General features: G+C 49.5%; 1 protein-coding gene and 4 non-coding genes across 5 annotated transcripts; all 5 read right to left on the reverse strand.

Annotated features, from left to right (window-relative positions):
* Positions 1–2,437: 2,437 nt before the first annotated feature.
* On the reverse strand, positions 2,438–5,151 carry RPS8 (ribosomal protein S8). The gene is made up of 6 exons (XM_004699479.3): positions 5,105–5,151; positions 4,594–4,700; positions 4,111–4,210; positions 3,243–3,418; positions 2,900–3,029; positions 2,438–2,588 (listed from the first exon to the last, which is right to left on the reverse strand). Exons 1-6 carry the CDS (start codon positions 5,106–5,108, stop codon positions 2,479–2,481), a joined length of 627 nt encoding a protein of 208 aa, XP_004699536.1. The 5' UTR covers positions 5,109–5,151; the 3' UTR covers positions 2,438–2,478.
* Positions 2,703–2,772, reverse strand: LOC115870224. The gene has a single exon (XR_004046595.1). It is a non-coding gene; the product is annotated as a small nucleolar RNA SNORD38 (small nucleolar RNA).
* On the reverse strand, positions 3,126–3,193 carry LOC115870223. Its single transcript, XR_004046594.1, has one exon. It is a non-coding gene; the product is annotated as a small nucleolar RNA SNORD38 (small nucleolar RNA).
* On the reverse strand, positions 4,291–4,394 carry LOC115870225. Its single transcript, XR_004046596.1, has one exon. It is a non-coding gene; the product is annotated as a small nucleolar RNA SNORD46 (small nucleolar RNA).
* Positions 4,793–4,870, reverse strand: LOC115870221. The gene has a single exon (XR_004046592.1). It is a non-coding gene; the product is annotated as a small nucleolar RNA SNORD55/SNORD39 (small nucleolar RNA).
* Positions 5,152–10,279: the final 5,128 nt, after the last annotated feature.

Genomic DNA, 10,279 nt, shown 5'->3' on the forward strand with positions numbered 1-10,279 from the left:
CCGGAGCCGGAGCTGGGAGTGTCCAGTTTGGTGGGAGCGAAGGTGAAGCTAAGCCTGCGCCCAGGGACACTGTCCATGCCTTGGCTGTGAGGGGCTTTGTGGATCTCGGCCTATGGTTCCCAAACGTGAAGCACCACCGCGGGATGTAACAGTGCTGGACACAACTCCATTTCTCACCTGAAGAGCCTGCATTTCTAATGAGTTCCCAGGTGACGCTGCTGCTTCCGTTTGGAACCCACAGTAAGAACCACATGTAGGAGGTGTGTGGGGCAGAAGTCTTCATCGAGGATGCATTATGATCCTGGCTGGACCTCACCCACCCCCACTTTTGAACAGGGCTGCCCACAGCGAGCAACGGTCAGGCCCTAGACTAACCACAATTCCCGTGGCTCAGAAGCCAGCTGCTCGCTCCATGGGAAAACGATTCCATGTGGATACAGCCTTGGAAACTTGGGGGGGCAATCCTACTCTGGCCTGTAGTAAGCGCAGGTCAGCCCCAGGGTTTGGGTTATTGTTCTAATTGACAAGAGGGAGCTGGGGGGGGGGGGTATGAGTTTGTATTAGTACGGCAAGAACAATTGGGGTGAGGGCAACAATGGTTGCCACCCCCCCAAAAAAAAGTTGCCCAAAGGAGTGGAATTCACGTCAGACTTGTCCAGAGAGCAGTTAACTTGGTGATTGGTGTGATCTCGGGGAAAACAGTATGGAAGGATATACCAGCCCTGGTAACTAGCTACATCTGCTGAGGGACGGATGGCCCATGTGTTGGGATTTTTTTGCTTCATATGTTCCACCTCCCCACCCCCCAAGAAATAGGTTACTTGTAGTTGCTGCTGCTGCTTAAAATGGAATTAACATGCATTCAGCAAGATGAAGAGGTAGCAGGGGGTTGGGATTCTGCTCTGGAGATTGACTAGAATCCGTTGTGAACACCTCAGTTAAGAAGTTACAAGCACTCCTGTGAAGACCCTGCAGCAGAACACTAGATTGCTTAATGGGATCTGTTAAGATTCCTGTCTGCTAAGGAAGTCAGAGGAAGCTAAAAAGGTTAAGTGGGGCTTGGGTGCAGGACCAGGCAGTTCATTCTGTTGTGCTAGGGCCACTATGGGTCAAACTGACTGGACGCACCTAATCTCATTCATCAACTGACTTAATCCTGGCAGGACATTTCTAACCGGGTGACCATGGGAGACTGGGTCATTTCCTGAGCCAGTTTCCAAATCTTTAAGAGATCTAACAAATTCCATATAGAGAACTATTAAATTTAAAAAAATTATGACAGGAAAGGTTTTGCTTTGGGGAGAAAATGGGTACCAGTATAAAATGGAAGGCCAGTTTACAATAAAGCCACTAAGGGATCCTAAACAGAGAAGGGAATGGATCCTTTTTAAGATGCACATGGCTAGTGAAGGGCGAGTACAACTAAGATCACACCTACTAAAGGTCTGAGGGTAATCTGGAGAAAACATGGCGGCAGTGGTTTGACAGCAGCTCCTGGGAGAAGACTGGGCTTTCTATCTTGTGCCCAATCAGTACTGACTCCATGGGAGGGAGGTACAACTCCACAGCAGACAAGGACTAGGTGCTACAGCTTTGCTGTCATGGAAGTCACACCACTAGTCTTCCACTCACAGCAACCCTTACCTGCACCCTAGGATTTCCTTGTCAGCAAGTAGTCAGAAGCCACCCACACCCACTCTTTTGAACCGTGGTGTGGCAGCTGGGCTGCCAGGTCAGCAGTTTGAAACCACCAGGTGCTTCCAAGGACAGACTAGGTTTTCCTCTCCAATACTCATTAGAGGGCCAGCCCCGCCCTGTCCTATAGGTTTAGGGTGAGTGGCACTGACTTGATGGCGGTGAATTAAAGCTTAATGTATTTTTCAGCAGAATGCCAGGCCTGGCGGGCTAGAACCACTAACCTTTCAGTTAGCAGCCAACATACAGCTCTCAGTACACATGAACTATAAAGACGGACCAAGGTCGACCCAGGTTGTAGTTGTCAAGGAAGTGTAATAACAAAAGATGATCTAGCTTCCTTTCTTACAAACTCCGCCAACCAAATGGATTTTATACTTTTTACAATCAACATTTCATTGCATCAAGTCTTAAAAATTCACATATTTAGCACAGATATGGGAGGTGTTAAGTGCATAGAAGACCAGTTTAAATGGGACTTGGAAGTTGTCGCTAGTAATCTTACATAATCCACAGGATCATGCCATCTATGTGTGCACATAACGTGTGTAAATCAAAACAAGTAACAGGAATACAATATCAAGGTTTCAGGCCATCTACAATCCATTTGTGAACCCACATTAACGGGATATGTTTCTTCATGGAAAGTCAGGCTGGGAGGTACAAGTCGTGTCCCCGTCCCCCCCGCAATCCAGTCCCTTCAGAGAAAAAAGTCAAAACATTCAAATAGGAATACAAAACATAGAATAAACACCTTTAATACATGTGCTAGGATGGGAAGATTTATTTGCCTTTTCGAGCTTTGATCTTCCTCAAATAAAACTCCAGCTCCTTCCCCTCTAGCACATAGCCATCTGCTCGGCCACACTGGCCTGGCCTTGACGCAATACAGGCTGTAAGAGAAAGGGCATGCATGGTTCTTAACAAAATGACAAAGAGTGGCCTCACCTAACCATCTCCTTAGAAGCTCAGGTCACTGAAGGGCAAGCATTACCTGAAATCCACTGTCTCCTCAGACAATACTTTATCAACAAGTCAAATCAGTAGCAGAACTGGACAAAGGTTTCATCATTGAGACAGCACAGTCCCTTCACCCGGATACAGACCCCACCCCTTCCCACATGGTAGAGCCCAGGGCAGACCAGTTCTAGCCTACAGACTCTGTGCCCCCTTCCCCCTCCCCCACACGCAGCGGCCACCTCACCGAGAAGCTTGCCCTGCTGGAACTGCTCCTCCAGAAGACTGCTGATTTTTGCGTTCTTCTTCCGTTCATCATATTTCTTCTGAATTTTCTTTGACCGCTTCTTATTTAATGTCTCTTCCTCTTCAGGAGTCTGAATAAAAGGGATACAGCTGAGTAGTTAGTTGGAGCCCCAAGAAAGGAATGACATCCGAGAGAAGCTCAAACCCCGAGCACCCCGAGCCCAGCCTTCCTCAGCACTAAAGACTCATCTCTCTCCCTTCAGTAGCAGAACTGGACAGAGTTCTCATCACAAGAAGGCTAGAACCATGCTGTACCTCCCAGAGACAGCCTGCCAAACACTTACTAGCTTAGCCCCCTTCTTCCGGCCCAGGGGCAGCGCATAGTGAGACTCGTACCACTGGCGGTACGGCGTGCTGTCAACGAGCACGATGCAGTTCTTCACCAGCGTCTTGGTCCGGACCAGCTCATTGTTGGACGCGTTGTAGACAACATCGATGATTCTTGTTTTGCGGGTACAACCTGCCCACAGGAGAAAGCCACAATCACACCATGCAAGCCAGGTGCTAGGAGCCTCACCCGCGACGCTGTGCAGGCTCTTCTGCTCGGAGGGTTGACCCCAGTGGTCCTATTAGTGAGGAAAACCATGGGGACACCGGCCCTTGACTCAGCCAAAGGGCATCAGCTGTCCTTCTATGCCTCTCACCAAAGGTGCTCAGCAATCAGCCTCCAGATTTATTTAGTCACTGGGGCTACAGAATAGAGCTCAGAGACGTGGTTCTCAACCCTTGGGTCACAACCCCTTTGGGGGAGGGGTGTGGGGTCAAATGACCCTTTCACAGGGGTCGCTCAGTTCGTAACAGTAGTAAAATTAGCTATGAAATAGCAACAAGAACAATTTTATGTTTTGGGGGGGGTGTCCACCACATGAGTAACTTAAAAAAAAAATTTTATTGGGGGCTCATACAACTGATCACAATCCACCCATCCTTCGTGTCAAGCACAGTTGTTGCCATCATCACTCTCAAAACACTTGCTTTCTACTTGAGCCCTTGGCATCAGTTCATTTCCCCTCCCAACATGAGTTAACTATTGAAGGGTCTCAGAAGTAGGAAGGCGGAGAACCACTGGCATAGAGAAAACCAGGGTGGGGAAACCTCAAGGTCCTTCTGCCGAAGACACTGAGGTGTTTAGAGGTGAAGGGCTGTACTCACACTCGGAGCCCCAGGAGAAGTTCCCCACGTCCAGCCTCAGGGCCCTGTACTTCTTGTTGCCTCCTCTCACACGAACTGTGTGGATGCGGCGGGGGCCGATCTGGGAAGCGAGAGACAAGCACGAGGGTAAGGGGCAGGGGAACAGAAGCGCGGGAGGGGCACCTGGGTTGGGCGGAGGCAACACAGTCAGTGTAACTATGACGAGTCCTAACACTGGCAAGTGGCATCCAAGTGGCCAAGACGGCCACCACCACGCCTAAGGTGACGTTTTCATCACGCTAGTTACCTCCAAACAGTGAACGTTGTTTCCAGGCAAGGACCACTTCCTCCTCCCAGCACCCATCAAATCCTACCTTCCAGAACCCACCCCTGTATTAGAAAGCAAGGCAAGGGCGGGAGGGCAGAGACCACTCTTAAGCAACTACAGAGCCCCATGGACCACGCCGGGCGCCGCCTCTGCGGTCCCGAGGCCCACGCACGCACCTTCGTGTTGGCAGCCGGGCGCCCCAGCTCATACTTCCGCTTCTTGTGGTAGGGCTTTCTCTTGCCCCCGGTCTTGCGGCGCTTGTGCCAGTTGTCCCGAGAGATGCCTACACGGGAGGGCAGGGGCAGACGCTTACGCTACTGGGACCCTAGGCCGGTGCCACCCTCCCCGGTCCCCCAACCCTCGCGCCGGGCGGGCCGCACTCAGTTCTCCAAGGTTGGCTTCCCCACCGCACACTCGGGGACTTGCAGCATCACCGAGGTGTCATCATGCACGTGCGGCCCGGCCAAGCTTTCCCTTCCCGCGACAGCCATGTTGGTGCCGCCGGCGAGCCGGCGCCCTGGCAGCCCCCGGAGCAGAATTCAGCGGCCCAAACCCGAGAGCCAGCCCGCCCCATGGCTGCTCGTAGCCGGGGCTCCGGGCGCCCGCACTCCCAACTTGGCCCGTGGCAGGATGGCGACGGATTGAACTCACCCCTGCGTCATGGCCGCAGCCCTAAGAGAAACTCACCCATCGCTCGGCGCTGGCTGGAAAGAGGCCCCGCAAAGCCTCACGGTCCAGTTTGTAAAACGAAGCCCCGCCTCCCTGACGTACTTCCGGGCGCCGCGTCCCGACGGTCGCACGCGGATGTTGTAACGAGCGCGCCGGGCGACGCGCGCCTTCTGGGCGACGCAGCTCTTTCCGCCGCCGCGCCCGCCCGCCGCGCCCTGTAGGCCTCGGCGAGGGCCGGGTGGGCTGCTCCTGCGACGTGGAGGAATTCAGGGCACAACAGAGTGGTTTTATTTACGTTTTAAGGGCGCCTACTGAGAAAGGCGTGCTGTGGGAAAGGGTGGAGACGAGTGTCTCGATGCTTTTTCCGTTTGTCAAGGTTAAGACATTCACGAACACAACTTCCACGTTACAATGAAGGGCTGTTGGTTCCATGTGCCATTATTATCTCTATCCTTTTCCAAAGCATCACGTCGCCATGAACGTAAACGCAATTCCTCTGCTCCCTTCCTGAAAACAAACGAACAAGCTTCTTTCCCTCCCGATGGCCTAATATTAACAAAGGGGTAAGCGTTGGGTTGCTATCCACAAGGTGAACGGTTCAAAAACACCCAGCTGTTCTTGGGGGAACGATGAGGTTGTCCGCTCGCTCGAACGCATTTCGAGTTTCGGAGAGAGTAACTTTACAGAGTAGAAGCCCTTTCTCCTGAGGAGTGGCCGGCGCTATCAAATTACTGCCCCTTTGAATCACAGCCCGATTGCATAATCGCCGCTCAGCCAGCAAAGCTCCGTATACAGTGAACCCTCGCCACTTCGCGCTTCGACTTCCGCGGCTTCACTCTCGCGGTTTTTGCGTAACAGCACCCACTGCCTACACCCGCTCCTTCAGAGGAAAAAGACGGCGACCCACCTGTAGAGTACATCCCTTAAGTCATTTCATAGGCTACTGATTACAGTATTTGTAAGAACTATGTATAATAATACTGTATGTGAAATATGTAATACTGTAAACTAGATGCCATAAATAATATAATAAATAATAAATGATCATTGTAACGTCCAAAATGTTTTACTGTATTTTCCCTTTTTCGTTTAATAAATTGGGTAATACGAGTGTAATGGTGACTAAAGGGTGTTTTTTCATGTCCTCTATGCTCTAACTACGAAAATATTTGACTTACAAATAAGGAATCCTACTTCGCGGAATTCCATTTATCACTGTAGGGTCTAGAACCGATTAACCGCGATAAACGAGGGTTCACTGTAGCTCTCCATAGCCTCTGAAACCCTCCAGAGAGCCCCTGTGAGTCGGAATTCAGTGGATGGCATCCAGGAATAGTGAGATGATATATTACAGCAGGAGATGGTACACACACACACACACACACACGCCATGGTCTCATTCATCTATCCATGTAGACCCAGTGATCCATCCTGTCTGCATGACCTGCCTTCAGCTCTCTCAACTTTAACTCTTCACTAACCCCTCACCTGTAAATTCTTAAACTTGGAATCAACCCAACCTCTTGTACCTGACACATGGATTACAGAGTGGGAGTAGATAAAATTGTATAGCTCTGTACACTGGTGCCAATAGAAATTAAGAACAACAAAAAAATTAAGAACAAATGACTGTATGGATGTCCCATGAAACCACACCCCTACCCTCCAAACCAAGGAATCAAATCTCACAAAGTGGTTGTACATAAGTAGCTTCAGTGCCTACTCTTTATCATTTTTGTTATAAAAGGTGAAAGATTTTTATGATTTAAATAGAAACCAGAGTATCATTTTTGTTATAAATAGGAGGAAGCTTTGAGAAGTTCATGGAAAAAATAAATTTAAAAAGAATGGAAGTTTCCCACAAGCTTTTTGAAGCCCCCTTGTATGTCTATCACACAACCTTTGCCTGTTCAACTTACAGGTTTAAGCCTTATTTGACAGCAATTACAAGAATCTGTTTGTAAGTTTACCATTCCATAATCCATGCAGTTTTTCCATCACCACTACCCTCCACCGCCCCACTTTCTCTACACTGACCCTACTAACTACTAATAAACTTTGATATTTTTATATTTGCCTTTTCTTATCTTTTTATATAAGTGAAGTCATAGATTATCTGTCCTTTAGTGATTGACTTATTTCACTCAGCATCATGTCTTTGAGCTCTAGTCTCACTGTATCAACACTTCATTTCTTCTGCTGGCAGAGCAGTATTTGTCGTGTGTATCACAGTTTGCTGGTCTGTCCAACTGTTGACGAACACTTATGTTAGTGAAGTCTTTTGGTTATTGTGAACACTGCTGCAGTGAACACTGGTATGGCCGTCTCCTTGAGGATCTACTTTCAAGTCTTGGGGTGTGTACACAATCAGAGTGCAAGTCACTGTTCATCTGCCCCTTGGTCAGATTGTGGTGGTGGTGTGTTGCTGTCATGCTGGAAGCTAGACCACCTGGTATTTCAAAGACCACCCAGGGTAATCGGGCTTCAGCAGAGCTTTCAGACCAAGGACGAGAGGCCGAGCCCCTCTGAAACATTAGCTACTGACAACATTATGAGTTGCGGCAGAACCTCATCTGATGGAGGCCCAGAAGATGGCCCCTGGGGAGGAAGACCCTCACAATAGAACGAGGGAAGAGCTGCCTCCTCAAAATAGATGTTGTCAGGCGTCCTCAAGTTGGCGCCAACTCATAGCCACCCTGTGTACAAAATGCTGGCCAGTCCTGGGCCACCCTGACAATTGTGTTCCAGCCCATTGTGTGGCCACTGTGCAAGTCCACGTTCCTCAGGATCTTCCTCTTTGTCAAGGACCCTCCACTTTACCAAGCGCAATATCCTTGTCCAATAACTGGTCTCTCCTAATGACATGTCCAAAGTATGTGAGACGAAGGCTCACCAGCCTCACTTCTTAGGAGCATGCCGGCTCTACTTCCTCCAAGACAGATCTGGTTACTCTTCTGACAGGTCCCTTCCAATATTCTCTCCAAGTAGAGTTGACCTTAATGATCTGGATGAAGCAAGACTTTTGGGACCTTCATTTGCTAATATGGCATAACTCAAACTGAGAAGATGTGGGAAACTAACCAATGTCACTCCTGCAGGTTCTCCCCAAACAGCTATGCTGCCTTAAAGTGAGCTCATGGTTGATCTGTCTCCCTGTAGGAGCAGACATTCTCTAATCATCTCCTCCCATCGAGGCACCCATCTCCCGCTCATGCCTTCCCCCAATGTACGTGTTAGGCTTCCTCACCTGTGAGCTCAGAGACTTTACTGTGATTACCACCCACCTTGTGATGTACAGTAACTCCTGAATATGCATGACTAATGGCTACCTATAAAAGCCCCCAAACAATAAATACGCTCTCTTTTCCTGCCCCTTTCTCAAGCCCTGTCCCCTCTCCTGTCCTCCTTCCCCACTCCCTCTCCCTCTCTCTCCTGCCCACTCCTCCTCCCACATCCCCACGTGGACCACCAAGAAGGGCTGGGGTGAGCATGCTACCATGAAATGTGTCTGACTCCTTTATTCTACGCGCTCTCTTATCTCTCTTATTCTCTATGACTTTACTATAATCTTTATATATTATAGCTGTACAATTGTGCCTACCGGACCCTTGATTACATATTTGTAAGGGGCTGGTTCCCCTCACACTGCTCCTAGGGAGAAATACAAGGTCAAGCTCCTACCAGCTTCTGGTCACATTTATTGTGTCAGTTGATCAATATGTAAATTGTTTTCGGTGTGTTTCAGTTTAAAGAGATTTTATTTAATATATATTGTTGATTCGTGAACACTGAACTCATGGTCAATGGCATTCTAAATCATGCTTCAATTAAACAAATCTAACACATTTATTTGCTCAGTGAGTCCTTCTTGCACTTAGGAGCATCAGGGAGAGAGCACTTTCCCATTTAAACATCAAAACCACCACAAAAAGCACAAGAACGTGGACAGTGCAGCACGAAGTGGCCGGTGATGGACAGTGTTTCTGACATCAGCACTGGGACAGAAAGGGTGTCTCCGTTGGCTGTCAACTGGCAACCCTCACAGGGTGGTCACACTTTGTGCCCCACTGCACAAGGCCACGGCCGTATTTGACAAGTAAGGCAGGTGCCTCGGGGATACTGTGGGTGCTGTTCGGGACCAGTGGGACACACGGAATGTTGCCTGGGAGTGTTCTGGCTTCCTCCACCCTGTAAGGTTGCCATGAGAGAATAGACTCTGGCAGTGAGCTTTTGGTGTACATATCAAAGTTATGTTTGTACTGACATAGCTCTCCCGTGCCCTGGGAAACCCAGCGTGATAGTTGTTCGTTGTGCCAACCTGGGCAATGAACACATATGGGATTGATTGAAGGGTGGAGAGAGAATGACTCAGAGAGGCTCACCTTTTTTTCTCTTGTTCTTTGATGGTCAGACCAGGGTGCAGCTGCCTTAGCCAGCTCCCTGCTTCAGCTGGCAAGGCTCACTTCCTGCAAGACATCCCTGAGAAGCCACATGGATCTACACCAATGCAGCCCTGGGTGCTGGAGCAGCGGTGTGGAGACCCCTGCCAGCGCTGAGATGCTTACACACTCACTGATTCGGCATTCCTCCTGCAGTCGGCGTCATTGTCTGTGTTTGGTGAGATTGAGGAGGACTTTGTAGATCAGTGTCAGACATATGGACTAATGTTAGACTTATGGGCTTGGACAGCACTGGGTTGGGATGCTTTCTTAATGTACACTTACCCTTTATATAAAACTTTCTCTTATACACACGAGTTTGTTTCTCTAGTCATCCCAGATTAACACACCCAGCGGCACTGCTGGGTAGGCGTTGGACTGATAGCTATAAGTTCAGTGGTTCAAATCCCCCCTGCTCTGCAGAAGAAAGAGGAGATGGTTTGTTCCCCAACTCTGTGGCAGTGGTTTGGCTGTTTGGCTTTGGTAATGTAGTAGAGGCCTCCTGGTGGCAAGTGGCTGAAGCACTGGGTGGTTAGCTGAAAGGTCAGCGAGTTCTAACCCATCAGCTCAGAAGCCCTAAAGGGGCAGTCCCAGGCCCCCGACAGCACTGCTAGGAGTCAGAATGGACTGTTGTAGTGGGCGTGGTTATCGCGGTCTGGTAGTCCATTAAAGTGCACACTCCCCACAGGTGCTCAGTCAATTTGTACTCCTAGTGGCCGCCCAGGGCAGGGTAGAACTGCCCCCACCCCCCGCC

Source organism: Echinops telfairi, unplaced genomic scaffold, assembly GCF_000313985.2.
Source record: "Echinops telfairi isolate 266 unplaced genomic scaffold, ASM31398v2 ScPeMD7_443;HRSCAF=831, whole genome shotgun sequence".
NCBI lineage: Eukaryota > Metazoa > Chordata > Mammalia > Afrosoricida > Tenrecidae > Echinops > Echinops telfairi.

What these genes read in the sequence shown, in the direction of transcription:
- RPS8 (XM_004699479.3), bottom strand. An exon ending in CTTCTCCTGGGGCTCCGAGT is followed by an intron (nt 3,419 to 4,110) that starts GTGAGTACAGCC and finishes TCCTGTGGGCAG; the next exon opens with GTTGTACCCGCAAAACAAGA. An exon ending in GGAAGAAGGGGGCTAAGCTA is followed by an intron (nt 3,030 to 3,242) that starts GTAAGTGTTTGG and finishes CCTTTTATTCAG; the next exon opens with ACTCCTGAAGAGGAAGAGAC.